Source organism: Humulus lupulus, chromosome 9 (assembly GCF_963169125.1).
Source record: "Humulus lupulus chromosome 9, drHumLupu1.1, whole genome shotgun sequence".
In the NCBI taxonomy this organism is placed as follows: Eukaryota; Viridiplantae; Streptophyta; class Magnoliopsida; order Rosales; family Cannabaceae; genus Humulus; species Humulus lupulus.
This window is the reverse complement of record NC_084801.1, coordinates 19,841,057-19,860,337: the sequence shown is the minus strand read 5'-3', so window position 1 is coordinate 19,860,337 and position 19,281 is coordinate 19,841,057. Positions and strand designations below refer to the sequence as shown.

Genomic DNA, 19,281 nt, shown 5'->3' with positions numbered 1-19,281 from the left:
CCAAGTCTCCATGGATCGTCTTCTTATGCTTCTGCTCTTTTTGAGAAGGTAAATAAAAATATATAGATAATTTGAAATATTTTAAGTTTTCTTAATAATAATTTCAATATTTAATTGAGATTTTGTTAAATTTTGTTTTCTAAAGATGAATCTTCAGACCAAGGAACTGCCCAGCATTATCGATATCTTCCATGACATGCACAATCATCCAACACGAGGATGGGTGAACACGAATGATAAGGATGCATATGTAAGTAACTTTCTAAGTTTTGTATCTATGTATATTATTCAATTATATTATGTATCAATTGTCTTGTTTCTAAACTGTAGGATGCCTTACAGCAAGAAGTCCAGGCACAATCCCAATCTCAGTCTCAATTTGAATCTGAAGCAGGAAGTGCCAATGTCAATGAGACACAAGTCGTCTCAAAGGTACTTGGTCAACGTCGTGGCCACAACCGAGGTATTGGACGGAAGTTGAAGGGCACTAGTACATTTGCCTCAAGCTCCATCGAATCCTCTTCACAATCAGAGGCATCACCGTTTCTGTCCACCACAGTTGGCCCTTTGACGATACCACCTGAGGCTTTCCAGTCCATGGTTCAACACTTCAGTCAAGCCTTTATGACCCAAAACAAAAACTTCCAATAAATGCAACAATATTTGCAAACAACAAATCCGAGCATCCAACCTCCACAATTTTAGCCTGTCAACTTGGACGTGAACATGATACAGTCCATGATGGCAAGTTTTCAACCACAACAACCACTGTAGCCACAACCACCACAGCCACCACAACAGCCCGACGATAATGACTTTGTAATTGATTTTGATGACATTTAGTTTTATTAAGTTACTATTTTTAAATTATTAATATTTTGTGTTGTTTTTTATTTATTTTGGAGACAATACTACTTATGTTTTGTTATCTTACATTTTGGAGACTATGAATATTGTTAAATTGGTTTTATTATTTAATTAATAAATTGGTTTTATTTATTTATTTAATTAATATTTAATAATTTATTAAATAAAATTTAATCAATATAATTAATTAAATATGTATTTTTTAAAATTGTATACATGTCGTCATTGTAGATGGAGCGGTCGATAGACCTACAGCGACCACATGTCGTCGCCGTAGAAGTTTTTTTCAATTCAAATTTTCAAATCTTGCACTACCAACAGCGACGACATGTTGTCGCAATATTCCAGTCCAACCGAAAAAAAATGATTTCCTACTGCGACTGACATGTCGTCGCTGTAGTAAAACCCTACTGCGACGACAAAAGTCGTCACTGTAGAGCCTTTTTTCTGGTAGTGTTAGAGCTTCTAAATCTTTCTTTTATTCAATCTATTCATCAAAAATACATAATTTCTTAATAAACATGATTATGACAAGTGTCATGCTCTTATTAATTCTATCTAAACGTTAGGTTATAATAAATAATATTTCTAGGATGAGCAATATTAATCAAACCTTATGTTATAATTAATATTTCTATACTATAAGTGAAACTTATAAAGTCCATAAATGTTGTTGTGAGTTTCCAACTAAGTTCCGGCTTGAACCAAAATTCACGGAAACTAACATACTACAAACTAATATTAGCTACTACTACTATTTAACTAAGTAAAATTTTGAGACATTACAACAAAGAAATTGAGTTTTAATTAGGACATAAAACATCAACAATATAATAATACCATATCAACACTCAATGAAAATATGAAATAATTAATACAACAAATACATTTATAATTAACATTTAGGCTAATAAAGTAGTACAAATACTTCCGTCATAGTCACCTATAAATAAATTCAAATATGCTGCTAGTAAGACAAAATTAATCATGTATAGCACATGTAATACATAATATGCATAGCTTAGAAACGCAGGGCATTACAAATATACACTATCATATAATTTTTTTTTAGAGTTATAACTTATTTATATACCGAAAACATGAAATTATCACACCAATGTGTCAAAAAAATTATCATACCACTATTTTCCTGATATATATATGTGTTGATGCAGTTATTTGCCAACAGGTAATTATACGAATAAACGAGATGAATTAGAGCTAAATAGTGAACCGTAATATGAAAATATTTAAATTCCAAACTGGCGAAATTAGTATTGTGGGAAGGTAATCACTCCTTTCTTTTTAGGTGGTTCGAAGGTTAAAATCCCTCTAGTCCACCAGTCAATCTTATTGATATCTCTTGAGTATTCCTTACAAAGTGTTTCTTTACAATAAAAATGCCAACCCCTTGCAATGCCCAGGGTCTCGGTATTTATAGGGAGAGGATATCTGGGCGTTGGTAAAGGGGGTCATCCCGTGACCTTCTTACCCATCATGTCATCTCTGTGACACTTATGATTAATTCCTAAAACTTGACAATGAGGTGTTGTCTAATCAATAGGTAAGGGGAGATAATGGGTCGCATGGCCCAAACCAGTCGTGGGGTGCCTGAACACACACGTTTATACTGCATGTCCGAGAATTCAGGAATGGAATAGACACGTGATGTCTAATATGTGCACTTTAACATTGCGTGGTTGACTTCACAAATAGTCGGGGATGCCAGATCTATACCGCACCTCGAGCTTGATGTAGCGTCAGCTCGTGATATCCATACTGCTGACCTGTTGCCTTCGAGTATACTGCTAACTCTTTGATCAGCTCAAGCTAAAGAGGTGGAGAGTCGTAACAGCAGCTCTGGGTGGACGGTTTACACGTGTCAGATTGAATTATTCCCTTTTCCAGCTCGCTAATAACTCGTGGATATTTAGGGCGTACATTTTCCCCCCAAGCCCCTGCTCGTGACACATGATGTCATCTGTGGCCACAGCGGGGGCTTTTAGGTTTCTTTTTCAACTCTTCATGTCCCATCCATTGCGCTAGTATCGGACACGTGGAGCTCTGTGGTTGGCGACGGTCCGGCATCCGAGAATCGCATTAAATGGCCTAGCCTATCTTCGACCGTCGTTTTGTCTTCCGAGTTATGCCCCTCATATCTCGCATTAAGGCGATTGAACGGTCCTCGCTCCTTTGCCTTTTACGTATATATAAGGTTGGCCACCTTTCGCATGAGCCACCCTTTATTTGAAAATTTTTCCTCATCTTCTCTCTTCTTTAGCCTCAGAAGTCTTTCTCCTTCCGGTTATCGTCCCAGAGGTCTCTACGCTCCAGACACACGGGTTTCTTCATGACTCTGGTTCTAAAGGCTCCACCAGGACTCCGACTCCTACACTTCTTGTGAGTTTCACACGGCAAAAACACTATAAGTCCTCTGCCTGTTGTACGTTTAGATGTTTCCGTTTCTCTTGTTAGGTAAACTTCTTTCTTAGTCGCACACTGTAGATTGTTTTATTTTTCTTTTTGGCTGGTGTTTTGTGCGTAGGTTTTTATCCTAGGGGTATTGATCATATGAGAAAATGTTCAGGAATGTGACGTATAGGACAAGATAATTCTGGGGTGACTTTTCTGGGTAGCTTTTTGGAATGCCTGTTTGGAGAGGAGAAGGCGATAGGTTTCAAGGGTGCAAAAATGGGTAGCTTAGGGGTCACACTTCCTAGGTGATTTTTCTTTTTGAAACTTTCCCTCCAAGGCAAGCATTATCCTGACCCTCCTGACACACGGATCCCAAGCAATCGGGGACCCGTTGGGATCATAGGTGTGTGTTCATAGAACCGCGTGGCCTCACGCACCGCGGGCTGAGATTACCTCAGCCCGTGTATGAAAATCATTTCTCGCGCAAGATTCCCTTTCCTATTTTTAAGTCGCCTATCTAAACTTTCTTCATCTTTGTTCGTTAGGCAACCAGATGGGACCCAGGAAGAACATGCCCAAAAAGAGCGCCGCCGGCTCGTCATCCCAGTAGGCCAGGAAGGGGAAGGAGGTGGCAGCTGAATCCCTGATCCCCCACTTTGGTCCCACCATGGAGAAAGAGGTCGAGGTGGGACCTGACGCCTTCTTCAAGGCCGAAAGGATAGTCTCGAAGGTTACAACTCAAGGGAAGGTCAACAAGATCTTGCTGTCCCATAACATCGAAATAGGGACAGGCACTCTTGTTGCCCGACCTCCCCTCGAGGGCGAGCGGAGCTGCACACCGCTCGACGAGGAGTTCGCGGCCTAGAGCGACGAACACCTCAAGGTCGGGGTCTTTCTACCTCTGGACCAGTACTTTGCGGACTTTCTGAACTACGTGAAGCTGGCCCTCTTTCAACTGCCCCTTCACTCCTACCGCCTGTTAGCGGGGTTAAGGTATCTGTTCCTGAAGCAGGAATGGGAGGTCCCTACACCGGCGAACATTCTCTACTTCTTCTGCCTCAAAGCCAGCCCGGATCAACAGGGGCGAGGCAACGAGTTCTATTACTTGACCCGTTTTCCCAACTCTGCCGCATTCATCGAGCTGCCCAGCCACCCCAACGGCTTCAAGGACCAGTTTTTTATGTCGATGGGGTTTCACAACTACGAACACCACTACTTCAACCGTCCTCGTAAGTTCTTTCTATCCTCAGTTTGCAAAATCGTCACTGATTTGTTTCTTTCCATGTGTATTGACTTGAATACCATCGTGCAGCTATTTTTGCGAGGACGGCTAAATCGGTGACCCTCAGGGGTCAATATTAGACCTTGGCGGGGCTCCCATCAAGCAAAAAAGACTACTGCCAGCTCGTGTCTGATGAGACGATGCTGGCGTGTAAGTTAATTTCTCCGGGTCAGACCCTAGCCTTGAGGAGGCCGCGGGCTGTCCTAGCAGCTCGCGAACTGGCGCCCATCCCCGAGGGGGGTGCTGCAGATGACGACGAGAAGGATGAGGAAGACGAGGTGTCGCTTGTGCATCGAAAGCAGGCTCTGGAGATCGCCCAGGGGGTCGACGCGGAGCGGATCCAGTCCTGGGCAGCAGCCGGGCCCTCCGGCCAAGGTAACCCATACTTGTTTAAGGACTTAGACAGAGCTGCCACAGACCTACGGCTTGCTAGGTTTAACCCTAGCCATCTCGTACATCGTCATCAAAATGACCTAGACCGTAACATAACTATGCTCCAGTGCTTTGATCAACTAGTGTTGCGCCATGACATGGGCCGCCCTAGGGGCACTGTAGTAGTAGACAACACCCTGGCTTTTAGGTTAGCCTTTTTTGAGGAGTACGGGACCAACCTTAGGTCGTGGCCCTCCCTTCTGGAGGGTGTAGTCGCTCCGGGGCTTAGGCAGTATGTAGAGGAGTCCAGTCCTGAGGCAGATCCAGACCTAGAGCCCCCTCTCATTCGTGAAGTTATAATCTTAGACTCCCCCGTAGAAGCTCCACGGATGGAGGTCATGGCAATAGATCCCTCCTCTAGCTCGGAGGGTAGGGCCTTTTCAATACATTCTTAGATTTTTTGTGATCAAGTACTTTTACATGTATATTAACGCTTCCTTGTCTTTGTTTCAGGTGAGGAGATGGCACAACCCGGGGACAACGTCCTGCGATCCATTTTCCAGGGGGGGAATCCTCCCTCCGGGTCGTCTCAGCCATTGGTAAAGAAGCCCTGGCTGACAAAGAAAGCTCCCCCTCCTAGAACCACTTCCAAGTCTCCCGCCAAGGGGAGGGGCCAGGTCCCTGCCACCGCAGAGAAGATGCCCCCACCTCCCCCATGATTTCCGGTCCCTACTCGGGAACTGGAGGTACCAACTGGGACCTTGCCAGCTCCGACTCCCACTGTGCGCATTCTGGTCACACTCAGGCCCTGGAGAAAATCACTGAGGTTCTTTTTACTTAATCAATGGTTCTCTTTGCTTTTTCTATAGCACATGTCTTACTATCTTTTGACCTTGCAGGTGGCTTTGGCTCTACACCAAAGCATAGCTCGGTCCAGGGCCAGGTTTGACGAGATCAAGGGTGAGTTCCAGACTGCTCAGGCCGCTCTCGCGTCTGCACAACAACAAGAGCGAGACGCCAAGGCTGCTCTGACGGCTACCAAGGAAAGCGAGAAGACTGTCCAGGCCACCCTGGCCGCTATGCAGGCTGATCTGGAGGCAAACCGGGCTAAGCTACTGGAGGCCGAGGCTACACAGGTCGCCTTGGATGCCGCGAAGGTCGAGCTTGAGGAGGCCAAGGCCGCCCTTGTGGCAGAGAGGGCATCTTCCAGCTCCTCCATGGAGGCTATGCTTTATCATTGTTGGGCCTTCAACCAGGATGGCGATTTTTCCTTCCTGGCGCCGGAGGTGTGGGAGCCCTTCCTTGAGAAGTTTAAGGCTCGACTTCAACAGGAGGCACCCTTTGAGACTGGGGAGACTTTTGCTTTAGGCGAGCAGGATGCCGAAGGGGTGACTTCGTCGGAGCGGCCTGGGGGAGCCTAGGACTTTTGATCCTTTTTTTTTATATATATTTGTAATCTTCTACCACGAGGTTTTTTCTCCTCGAGACAATTGGTTTTGCCAGATTTCACTTTAATCTATTTTTTACCTATATTGTTATTCATTTTCAACGCATTCGGTAAGAACTTAGTTCCTGTTAGTGTTTTTATTGGTATCTTATGCTTTTTAAGAAAAATATCGGTCAACTAATTTAAACTAACTTCTCAGTTTTAGAACCTGGTCGTATCCAGGACATTAACTTTAAAAACTTAGTTCACGTTAACTTTTTATTGATATCTCGTGCCTTTTAAAAAAAACATCGATCAATCAATTTAAGCCAACTTCTAAGTTTTAGGACTTGGTTGTATCCAGGACATTAACTTTGAAAAACTTAGAAAGCGTTAATTCTTTATTGATATCTCGTGCTTTTTAAGAAAAACATTGATTAATCAATTTGAATCAACTTCTAAGTTTATGACCTGGTTGCATCCAGGACATTGATTTTGAAAAACTTAGTTTGCGTTAATTCTTTATTGATATCTCGTGCTTTTTAAGAAAAACATCGATTAATCAATTTGAATCAACTTCTAAGTTTAGGACCTGGTTGCATCCAGGACATTGATTTTGAAAAACTTAGTTCGAGTTAATTCTTTATTGATATCTCGTGCTTTTGAAGAAAAACATTGATCAATCAATTTAAATCAACTTCTAAGTTTAGGACCTGGTTGCATCCAAGACATTGATTTTAAAAAACTTAGTTCGCGTTAATTCTTTATTGATATCTCGTGCTTTTTAAGAAAAACATCAATTAATCAATTTGAATCAACTTCTAAGTTTAGGACCTGGTTGCATCCAGGACGTTGATTTTGAAAAACTTAGTTCGTGTTAATTCTTTATTGATATCTCGTGCTTTTTAAGAAAAACATTGATTAGTCAATTTGAATCAACTTCTAAGTTTAGGACCTGGTTGCATCCAGGACATTGATTTTGAAAAACTTAGTTCGCGTTAATTCTTTATTGATATCTCGTGCTTTTTAAGAAAAACATCGATTAATCAATTTGAATCAACTTCTAAGTTTAGGACCTGGTTGCATCTAGGACGTTGATTTTGAAAAACTTAGTTCGTGTTAATTCTTTATTGATATCTCGTGCTTTTTAAGAAAAACATCGATTAATCAATTTGAATCAACTTCTAAGTTTAGGACCTAGTTGCATCCAGGACGTTGATTTTGAAAAACTTAGTTCACGTTAATTCTTTATTGATATCTCATGCTTTTTAAGAAAAACATCGATTAATCAATTTGAATCAACTTCTAAGTTTAGGACCTGGTTGCATCCAGGATATATGCCCCCTAAGTAACCAGGAAAGGACCTTTCGTGGTTACTTGAAACGTGCTTTTTTAACATTACATCCACAAACATATACGATAATACAAAGAAACTTATCTCATTATTTAATAAAACAAGGTGGCTTTTCTAACTAATCCTTACAAAGGTATTACTGATAATATTTCTTCAGGTGTATAACGTTCCGAGTCTGTGGGACTGCGTCTCCATTAAGTCGAGCTAGCTTAAAGGTTCCTTCTTTCACAACCTCTATTATTTGATAGGGTCCTTCCCAGTTTGGTCCCAACACTCTGTCCTTGGGATCCTTACCGGCAAAGAAGACTCTTCTGAGTACCAATTCACCTACGCTAAAGATGTGTTTCTTGACCTTTGAGTTGAAATAACGAGTGATCTTCTATTGATAATGCGCGAGCTGCAGCTATGAAACTTCTCATTTTTCATCAGTTAGGTTGAGGGACGCGCAGAACAATTTGTTGTTCTTGTCTTGGTCAAATGTTTGGACTCTATGCGAGGCTACCTTTACTTCGATAGGAAGGACGACCTCACTCCCGAAAGCCAGGGAGAAAGGAGTGTGACCCGTCGAAGTTCGATGCGAGGTCCGGTATGCCCATAATACTTGGGGGAGCTGTTCGGGCCAAACTCCCTTGGCTTCATCCAGCCTCGACCTACCCATTGTCCTGAGGATAGGCCACGGAGGAGAAGCTTTTAACTATGACGTGCCTCTTGTAGAATTCAGTGAAGAGATTGCTATTGAACTGTGTTCCATTATCTGACACGATCTTCTTTGGCAGCCCGAATCGGCAGACAATATTCTTGACCATGAAGTCGAGGACCCTCTTCGAAGTGATCGTCGCCAGGGGCTCTGCTTCTGCCCACTTTGTGAAGTAGTCGATGGCCACCACCGCGTAGCGAACTCCTCCTTTTCTTGTGGGAAGGGCACCAACTAAGTCAATCCCCCAGACCGCAAACGGCCATGGGGACGAGATCATCTTCAGCTCGACTGGAGGAGCTCGGGAAATTGCGGCGAATCGCTGGCACTTGTTACACTTTTGGATGTAGGAAATCGAGTCCTTTGACAGAGTGGGCCAATAATACCCTTGCCTCAATATCTTCAAGGCCAGGTTTTGCCCCCCAGCGTAATCTCTGCAAAAGCCCTCATGCACCTCCTGCAAAATGGTCTTCGCCTCGCCTGGCAGAACACACCGCAGAAGAGGTAAAGAGAGGCCACGCCGGTACAATATCCCATCTATCATTATATACCTCAGAGCCTGGTAAAGTACCCTCCTTGCGTCGTTCCGCTCCTCGGGTAACTTCCTTGTTGTGAGGTACTCGAGGATGGGAGTCATCCAGGTCGGTCTGGTGTCGATCATCTCGACCTCCGCCCCGATTTCCTCTATGCTTGGTCTTTCCAAGAACTCTACCGACACCAGCCCCAAAGTTTCTGCCTCCCCGGAGGTGGCGAGCTTTGGTAGGGCGTCAGTGTTGGCATTCTGCTCTCGAGGTATCTGCTCGATTAAGCCGTGCTCAAATGCGGATAGCTATTTCTTTACCTTGGCTAGGTAGGAAGCCATCTTGGTTCCCCGTGCTTGGTATTCTCCTAACACTTGGTTTACCACGAGCTGGGAATCGTTGTAGCACTGGACGGAGCAGGTGTTCATCTCCTGGGCCACCCTTAGCCCAGCCAATAAAGCTTCGTATTCCGCCTCGTTGTTGGACGCTTTAAATTCGAATCGCAACACAGAGTAGAGTCGATGTCCCTCTGGGGATATCAATATGATTCCAGCCCCGGAGCCGCTCTCGTTAGACAAGCCATCTACGAAGACTTTCCATGAGGCCTGAGCTGGTTCTTCCACTGGGTCTTCTTGGAATCCTGTGCATTCTGCCACAAAATCAGCCAAGGCTTGGCTTTTTATAGTAGTTCGCAGCACGTACAGTATCTCAAATTATTGAATGGGACTGGAAATACGGTCTGAGCTTTCGGGAGGCCGTAATGAGGCAGAAGGCCATATTTTCCATTAACGGGTATTGGGATTCAGCTCCGAGAAGCCTCTTGCTGATGTAATAGACTGGTTTTTTAGACCGGTTTTCTTCTCGGACTAGTACGGTGCTAGCCACATCTTCCGTGACAGCTAGGTAAAGGAAAAGAGGTTCTCCTGCTATTGGTTTGGACAATACGGGCGGCTCGACTAAATGTACTTTCAGGTCGAGGAAGGCGCGTTCACACTCTTCGGTCCACTCGAACTTTTTATTTCCCTTGAGCATGTTGTAGAATGGCAAACACTTGTCGGTAGATTTGGAAATAAATCGATTAAGGGCTGCCACCCTTCCTGTCAGACTTTGAACGTCTTTTCGCGACCGGGGTGAGGGCATCTCGAGTAGCGACCTGATCTTATCGGGGTTCGCCTCTATTCCTCTGGTGTTGACAATGAAACCCAGGAATTTTCCTGACGCAACCCCGAAAGTACACTTTTGGGGGTTTAGCCTCATGCCGTATTCTCTTAAAATCTTAAAGCATTCCTTCAGATCGGAGACATGGTTATCAGCAGTTTTTTACTTGACCAACATGTCGTCAACATGCACTTCCATGTTTTTCCCGATTTGATTGGTAAACATCCGATTTACCAACCTCTGGTATGTAGCCCCTGCGTTTTTCAGCTTGAAAGGCATGACCTTGTAACAATAAAAGTTAGTTGGGGTCATGAAGCTAGTGTGCTCCTGGTCCACCGGATTCATGGCGATCTGGTTATAGCCTGAGTACGCATCCATAAAAGACATGAGCTCGTGCCCCGCCGTGGCATCTACCAATTGGTCAATCCTTGGCAAAGGGAAGCAATCTTTGGGGCATGCTTTGTTTAGATCGGAAAAGTCGATGCAGGTCCGCCACTTCCCGTTGGGCTTTGGGACCAGAACAGGATTGGCGACCCAGATCGGGTACTTTGCCTCGCGGATAAAGTCACACTTTAAGAGCCGGGCTACCTCCTCCTCTAGGGCCTCAGCTCGGGTCGTGCCCAAGCACCTTTATTTCTGGGACTTTGCAGGCACATTCTTATCCAAGTGGAGGGTGTGCATGATGACGCTCGGGCTGATCCCTACCATGTCTCCATGAGACTAGGCGAACACATCTAGATTTTCTTGTAGAAAACTAATCAGCTCTGCCTTCCTTTCGCTACATAGGTTTTTCCCGAGCTTTACCACCTTCAAGGGGTTTTGTGGGTCGATATTCACCTCTTTGAGCTCTTCGATGGCCTGGAGCTCAGATCTATCCTCGCCTATTCTGGGGTCAATATCATTATTTAAGATGATATTCTCCCTCCTGCCATTCTGAGGATTTTCTATCTCAGGAATATGTACTATTTCCTGAGATTCCTCATTCCCGCCCTGGATGGTCACCGTCTGCTTTCTGGGTCGTGACTTTGGCTTCATGGAAATGCTATTAAATTCCCTGGCAGCGAGCTGATCACCTCGGATCGTGCATATCCCTGTCGAAGAGGGGAATTTTACTGCGAGGTGGCGGATGGAGGTTATGGCTTCAAATGCTATCAACGTAGGTCAGCCCAGAATAGCGTTGTATGCGGCAGGACAATCGATGACCACAAACTCGAGGAGTTTAGAGACTGTCCGGGGTCCCTCTCCCAAGGTAATCACCAGCTCAATTGTTCGTATTGCTGCCGACCCTTCTCCGGAAAATCCATACAGCATCATGGAGGTGGCTTTCAACTCGGTGACAGATAAACCCATCTTTTTCAGCGTAGACCAGAACAGCAGGTTCATCGAACTCCTATTATCGACCAGTATCCTCCTAACTCTCCAGTTGGCGAGCTGGGCGGTTATGACCAGAGGGTCGTTATGGGGGAACTGAACGTGACTAGCATCTTCCTCAGTGAATATGATTGGTTGCCTCTCCAGTTGTTGTTGTTTGGGTAGATGCTGCTCTGGGACGAACTCTACTCCGTTATAAGCCTTCAACTCATTGACATATCTCTTCTGGGCACCCCTGCTTATGCCGGCCAGATGGGGGCCTCCGGAGATCGTGGATATCTCTCCTCCTGTCATAGGAGGAGGGGTGTCCTGATTTATCCGGGGCCCGGGCTGACTTACCGGGGCTTCTGGAGCCGGTTGACCGGCGGGAACTCTATTCCGCGCATATTGAGCCAAGGGTCCGGCTTTGATGAGAGTCTCGATCTCATCCTTCAAATGCCTGCAATAGTTAGTGTTGTGGCCAATGTCGTTGTGGAATCGACAAAACTTGGAGGGGTCCCGCTTGGCCTTCTGGTGCTTCAAAGGCCCCGAATTTTTCCAGGGAAGGCGGGCAGAGTTTGCTAGGAAAATGTTCTCCTTAGTGATTGTGAGGTCGGTGTAAGTCACGTAGACTAGCTTAAATTTTTCCACGGGCTTTTTCTTCTTTGGGTCGTGCTGGCCGCCCTCGCTACTCCCTTTTCTCTTGCCTCCACCCAATTGGTTATTCTGTGTAATGGTTTGAGTCATTTTCACGACATCCGTTCCCACTCCAACGTGCTGATCAAGGGCTTGGCTGGTTCCCGCGACCGATGCTCGCGCCACTTCTAGGTTTTCCATCCCTGGGACTTGTTTAGGAATTCGTCTACGGTGCTAACACCTTTTCTCTGTATCTCTTTCCATAGTCTACCTCCAACGAGGATTCCAGTCCTCAAGGCCATAAGCTTTGAACTATCGTTCACGTCCTTGGCTCGAGCCGCGACGTTTGCGAACCTACTCAGGTAAGCTTTCAAAGATTCCTTGGGTTGTTGCTTTACGTTTGCTAGGGTGTCAGCTTTGACGCGGACAGCCTGAGAAGCTCGGAATGCCCTCTTGAAGTCAGCAGAAAAGGTCTTCCACGAGCTGATGGACTGCTTTTTATTCTTCTTGAACCATTGCCTGGCTGGCCCAGTTAAGGTAGAAGGAAATATCAAACACCTTAGCTCGGAGCCGATGTTGTGGGCCATCATCAGGGTGTTGAACATACCCAAATGGTCCAACGAGTCTCCATCTCCATCGAACTTGGACAAGTGGGGCATACGGAAACCAGGTGGATACGCTGTGGCTGCTATCCTGGGGGCGAAGAGCTCGAGTTCGTCCCCCAATTCGTACTCGTCTTTTTCCATTTCCGATAAGAGCTTCTTCATCAGCTCCTCCATCTGAGCTAGACGCTCTAGGGTTTGGTCCTTACTTCCTTGGTTTTTCTGGGGCTGTTCAACAGCTCCAGTTCCATTGTAAGCGTTAGGCAGGTTATTGTCCCTCCAAGCTTGAGCTTGGTTAGGTGGGACATTCCCATTGTCACGTACTTCCGACAGACCCTCCCCTCGGCGAGCATGACTAGCATTTCTAGCTGGATCTCCTCTCTGTGAATTGAGGCGGTCTCGAAGGTCGGCCCTCGGGGTGGCCCTAGGGCTTTGAGCCGAACTCAAACGATGGCGCAGGTCTTCACCGAACATGCCACTTCGATGAATCCCGGTCCAGTAACTCGCGTTTGAAAAACTCGAAGCCCGCTGCTGAGGGTGAGGATCCGGGATTTCCCCGTGTGCTCGGCTGCAACGGGAAGGGTCGACGGAAGGAGGATTTCTTCTGCTACTCCCATGATCCGGAATGTCTCGGACTGGACGGGGAGGAGATGGGTATCTTATTGGCGACGGGGGATGCCTAACTGGTGACACAATCCTGGTCCCGTCTGGGCGGATCAAGCTAGGTCGCGGCCGCTCCACTCTACCATTCCCCGCGGCCGCTCCACTCTACCATTCCCCGCGTCCTGCACTCAGCGGTCTGTCCGTGGTGCAGGGTGGCTGGCCGGAGCAGGTTGTCTTCGCAAGCCCCCCCCCCCCCCCCCCGGATCTCCTCCGCGAGCTGCCTCGGGCTCTTCTGGGTGCGTTCAAGGGTGGAATCGAGCTAAGAGTTGAGGTTCGGACTAATCAGCTGAATTGCTGATTGGCCCTAGGAAACTCGTCAAACACAGTTTCCTAGTGGTGATGTGACGTGGGAGTAGAACTCGGAGTTGAGGTTTTGACTGACCGGCTGGGCCTGGACCTGTTATCCCAGCGGGTTCTATGAGTCCCATTATGCCTCTTTCTGACGTTAGTGGCGGTTGTAAGAGGGGGTAACCAGGCCAAGACCTCTTCGATTTTCTTGTTTGCTTTTGATAGTTGACTTCTCAACTGTGCATTCTCCATCTCTATCGCCATGTAGAAATTCGGGTTCGAATTTGGCGGCCGGGGTGCCGAACTTCTGGTGTTGCCCTGGCCCATTGGCTGCTTTCCTGGTCGCTGCTGAATCTCGGGGTTTTGTTCATCGGATATGGCAACATGGTGGGCCGCCTGCCCATCATGTTGATCCACTTCATTACCATGCCTCGAACGAGTAACCACCATGGTCAGGTTTTCTGCAATAGCATCAATCTAAATCCTGTCAATGAAAGCACCAAACTGTTGACGCGGTTCTTCGCCAACAGGTAATTATACGAATAAACGGGATGGATTAGTGCTAAATAGTGAACCGTAATATGAAAATATTTAAATTCCAAACTGGCAAAATTAGTATTGTGGGAAGGTTATCACTCCCTTATTTTTAGGTGGTTCGAAGGTTAAAATCTCTCTAGTCCACCAGTCAATATTATTGATATCTCTTGAGTATTCCTTACAGAGTGTTTCATTACAATAAAAACGCCAACCCCTTGCAACGCCAAGGGTCTCGGTATTTATAGGGAGAAGATATTTAGGCGTTGGCAAAGGGGGTCATCCCGTGACCTTCTTACCCATCTTGTCATCTCTGTGACACTTATGATTAATTCCTAAAACCTGACAATGAGGTGTTGTCTAATCAATAGGTAAGGGGAGATCATTGGCCGCATGACCCAAACCAGTCGTGGGGTGCCTGAACACGCACGTTTATGCTGCGTGTTCAAGAATTCGGGAATGGAATAGACACGTGATGTCTGATATGTGCACGTTTACATTGCATGGTTGACTTCACAAATAGTCGGGGATGCCAGATCTATGCAACACCTCGAGCTTGATGTAGCGCTAGCTCGTGATACTGCTAACTCTTTGATCAACTCGGGCTAACGAGGTGGAGACTCGTAACAGCAGCTCCGGGTAGACGGTTTACACGTGGCAGATTGAATTATGCTCTTTTCCAGCTGGCTAATAACTCGTGGATATTTAGGGCGTACAATATGTACATGTAAATGTAAAAAAAGAAAATTAAAAAAAGAGTGGTACTAGGCATGTGGGGATAAGTTAAAACAAAAGGGCTTTGAACCTTGACAAGTTCCAAATATCTTTTGAAAAGCTTATTTTCTTATTAAATAAAAACTAGGTTTTACATACAGTATTTTGCTCTAAATTATTTTTGGAGATAAATATATTAGTTTACACTATTGTTGCTTGTTTGTGATTTTTACTTATTTAAGGAATTAACATTGCTTTCAATTGAATTTGGTTCTCTTTCTATTTGAGATGAAATAAAATAGGCATGTATATGGAGAGATAAATAATGTAACATAATTTAATAAAAAGAACATATTTTTAAAGTTAAACATTTCCTTGAAAATATATTAACATTTAGATCATAGAAAGTTATTAATGACAAAATTCACAAAATATAATTTTTAAGAGTTACATGCATGCTAAATAGGAATGAAATTTATTCCTATGGAGATGACCATAGACCCACCCATAATGGGCCATAGATTTGCCAAATAGGACAAAAACAAGAACAAAGACAGGTGGGGACGGGGATTGGGGACGGGGATTGTACTTCTTGCCCATATTTAATTTTTTATTTATTTTGTAATTTTTTTATTACTATTTTACATATGTTTCTTTATGTGTTTTATAGTATGTTAATAACCTTTTAATCATATTGAATGTTATTTTGCTTAATATTTAGTATTTTGAATTATTAATAGAGTGTAATATATATATATATATTATGTTAATTAATTTTTTTTTATTTATAAATTTATTTTTAATCTTATATTTAAAATAAATAAGTCTGCTAAATTCTTACCTTGTTCCTGATCGAAATATACAGGGGCGAGGACGAGTGGAATACTCCCGGCCAATTCTCCACCTCATTTTCATCCCTAATAACAACTCATGAAAGAGAAACAAATTTTAGGGTGACCTAATAATAATGACATTGAGCTCAAAACCTTATATAATGGCTAATTTGTTGGCCTCTAATTGGGTAAGAAAACACTCTCCTCGCTAAAATTAGATCAGCCATATTAAACTTTTTGGACATAAAATTAATGCTCAACTTTTTGAAGAGATTGTAAGACAATAAGCATATATAGTCATATACTCATTTGTTGACCTTTAATTTGGTAAGAAAACACTCTCCGCACTAAAAATTGTATCAACCATATCAAATGTTCATTCATTTGTACATAAAATTGAGGCTCAACTTTTTGAAGAGATTATAAGACAATAAGCATATATAGTCATATACTGACCAGTAGTAATTCTTAATGACAACATGAGAACCTTAAATTGAGAATCTTTCTTTACAACATTTTCTTATTCACAAAGTAAATCACAAGTACATTAAAAGCAAACTCCATAGACCTTGACTAACTTAACTTCCAGTAACAGCAGAACCCTTGGCACTACTAGACTCAGAATCCTTAACTACTGAAGACACATTACCTTCTTCAACTTTTTTCAATTGGGTCCCATCTTCTGATCTATTTTTCTCAAACTCCTTGGCAGTATCATACGAAGCATGCAATCCAAACAAGAAGTAGTAGACCAAAATAACTCCAGTCCACAATGCAAATCTCTCAAAGGAAGCTCTATCGATAGACCCAAGAAGGAAAATATTTATGCCTATAGAAGCTGAGGGCAACCAAGGAACCAATGGGACACCCCAGATTTTGGGGGTCCGAGCCTGAGGGAGTGCAAACCAAAGGCCAAAAGTACCCAAAAACCAAATGGGTACTGTAATCATATACCCAATCTTACCACTGCTATTGGCCCAATACACAGATGTCGCTATTGAAGACCCCAAAATGATGACTAGGCAAAGAATAAGCTTCCGTCTGTTGACATTGCTAGTGACACTACTCACGTAGTACCGTCTTATGATGAGAGCCAAGGCCACAAGACTGAAAATGAAAAGCGTGGAGATTGAGAGAAGCTTGGAGAGGATATCAAGGTCAGAGAAAAGGGCAAAGACAGCGGTAGCAGCCAACATGACAATTGTGGCATTGACTGGTGTCCCGGTCCGCTCGTTGACTTGGGCCAGCCATGGTGGCATCATATGGGTCCTAGCAATGTGTGTCAAGTAACGAGCTTGGCCAACTGCCCCAACTAACAGAACACTAGTCATTCCCTTTAAGGCTCCAGCTGCGACCACATACTTAGCCCAACCCATTCCCACAGCCTCAAACGCCACCGAAAAGGGTGCATCCTTATCAATCTGTGTGTACGGTTGCATGAGACACAACGTCATCGCTAACAAGCAGTACAAAACAGTGGTGACAACCATCGACCCGACTAGCCCGATGGGGATGTCACGACCTGGGTTTTTGGTCTCCTCGGCCATGGTGGAAACGGCATCGAATCCAACGTAAGCAAAGAAGAGCACTGCGGAGGCTTTGAAAATGCCGCGCGGTCTGTAAGGTGCGAATGGGGTGTAGTTAGCAGTGTTGGCGTTGGCGAGGCCAGCGATGATGATGAAGAGGATGACTATGATGTGAACTATCGAAGCGACGTAGTTTAGTCGAGAAGAGGCCTTGGTGCTGAGTACAGCAATGACGCAAACGATGGCGAGTACTCCGACGGCGATGGGGTCGAGGTGGCTGTATTCTTCGGTGAGGCCGTGAGCTTTGATGCGGAAGTCATTAGCTTCGTAGTTGCATAGAGTGGCGAAGTATGATGTCCATGATCGGGCCACAGCGGCGTTGCCTATTATGTACTCGAGGAGGATGTTGCCTGCGGCTATGAAGGCCACGAAGTCCCCTAGCTCGACTCTTAGGTAGGCAAATGAGCCACCTGATCAAATGTAAATATAGTAATTAATAAGGCAATAAGTAAATTTGCATAATAATTTTCTCTACAACAACAATCATTCTTTCGACTACGTATCAAGTAGTGTTGTCAATTCATTTTTGTTCTGTGAATTGAAATTTAAAAACTGGTTCGCTTTTCTTTGTGGCAATGAATACTATTTAAGTGATATCATTTTTAAAAATCAGTTCACTTTGATACAATGAATTTAAAACTATTATATAACCCAAAAACAAGAAAAAGAAACACCCTAAACAGCACTAGATACTGGCACAAAAATTAATTGAAGCTGTGTACTATAATATAAAATAAAGATATTATTACCAGAAACTTGATCTATGTAATTATTGGAGAAAAAGATAATTAATAATAATTAAAATTCTATTGCACTGAAATAATGTAATTTTTACATTTTTTTTCATCTCTATCATACTACACTAAAAAAATTGATAAATAAAAAATAATGAGCACTATACTTTGCTTTACCAAAAATAGGACAAATAATATATGTATATATATGTATTTGAATGAAATATCATTTCAGTAATATTAAACGTTAAATAATAATAATAATACGTAGCTAGGTACCTGCTACTGGTATCTCCACAGCGAACTCTGTGTAACAGAAAACAGAAAGTAGGGCGGAGACACCCGAAACGACGTAGGATAAGAGCACGGCGGGACCAGCATCCTCCTTGGCCTCAAGGCCGGTCAGAACGAATATTCCGGCACCGATCACGGCACCCATCCCGAACCACATCAGGTCCCACCAATTCAGTGTTTTCTTCATCTCGTGCTGACTCCGAGCTTTCATCTCCACCAGCTCTGTACTATCCATGGATCGGGTCAGGATCCGATCCGTCAATCGGTACGGAGTCTCTTTTAGCGCTTTTACATAATTGCCCCAGCTCTGGAACGATTCCTCAGGGAGAAAATCGTCTTTCGAGCACGAACATCCTCTTCTCCTTATTACCCCTGATGATCCCTCCTCTACTGCTTCAACTCCCATCGTCGCCGGCTAAAATGGAAAGGCGAAGGTTATTTTCTACCTTGTTTCCCGAGAAAATGCGCTTTAAATGGAAAAGATACAAAAATTAATGAACATTCAAATGTACTGAGCTAGCTAGTACAAGTTAATTAGTATATATAGTTCGGCAAAACTCAGAAAAGTTAAACATCAAAAGTCATGATCGATGATGAGTCATATTGAAACAAGAAGGATTGTACAAACGACTGGGTTTCGTTTTCGAAAAATAATATTTAACCCAGAAAAATACGAAAATTTCTTGTACGTATCAATATCACAATCCATTTCATAATAAGCGGCCTTGTCAAGGAAATAATAAACAATTGTTGTGATAAAAATGGCACGAAGTTAGATGTGATTATTAGAATATTTTAACCAAAAAAATAAAGAGAAATAAAAGTTCGAACAGATTATGTATACGTGAACATATTGAACAGCGATTTATGATACGGTAATGATAGGGGAATGAGAGTAACTGAGTGATTGTACATTATTATTATTATTATTATTATTATTATTGTTATTATTATTATT

General features: G+C 43.6%; 1 protein-coding gene across 1 annotated transcript; it reads right to left on the bottom strand.

Moving 5' to 3' along the window:
- Positions 1-16,240: 16,240 nt before the first annotated feature.
- Positions 16,241-18,729, bottom strand: LOC133800982 (cationic amino acid transporter 1-like). The gene is made up of 2 exons (XM_062239103.1): positions 18,309-18,729; positions 16,241-17,705 (listed from the first exon to the last, which is right to left on the bottom strand). Exons 1-2 carry the CDS (start codon positions 18,727-18,729, stop codon positions 16,288-16,290), a joined length of 1,839 nt encoding a protein of 612 aa, XP_062095087.1. The 3' UTR covers positions 16,241-16,287.
- Positions 18,730-19,281: the final 552 nt, after the last annotated feature.

Bases quoted from the DNA above. Each gene is read 5' to 3' on its own strand.
- LOC133800982 (XM_062239103.1), bottom strand. From the start codon at position 18,729: ATGGGAGTTGAAGCAGTAGAGGAGGGATCATCAGGGGTAATAAGGAGA. The intron at 17,706-18,308 runs GTACCTAGCTAC...ACATTTGATCAG, and splicing joins TGTGGAGATACCAGTAGCAG to GTGGCTCATTTGCCTACCTA.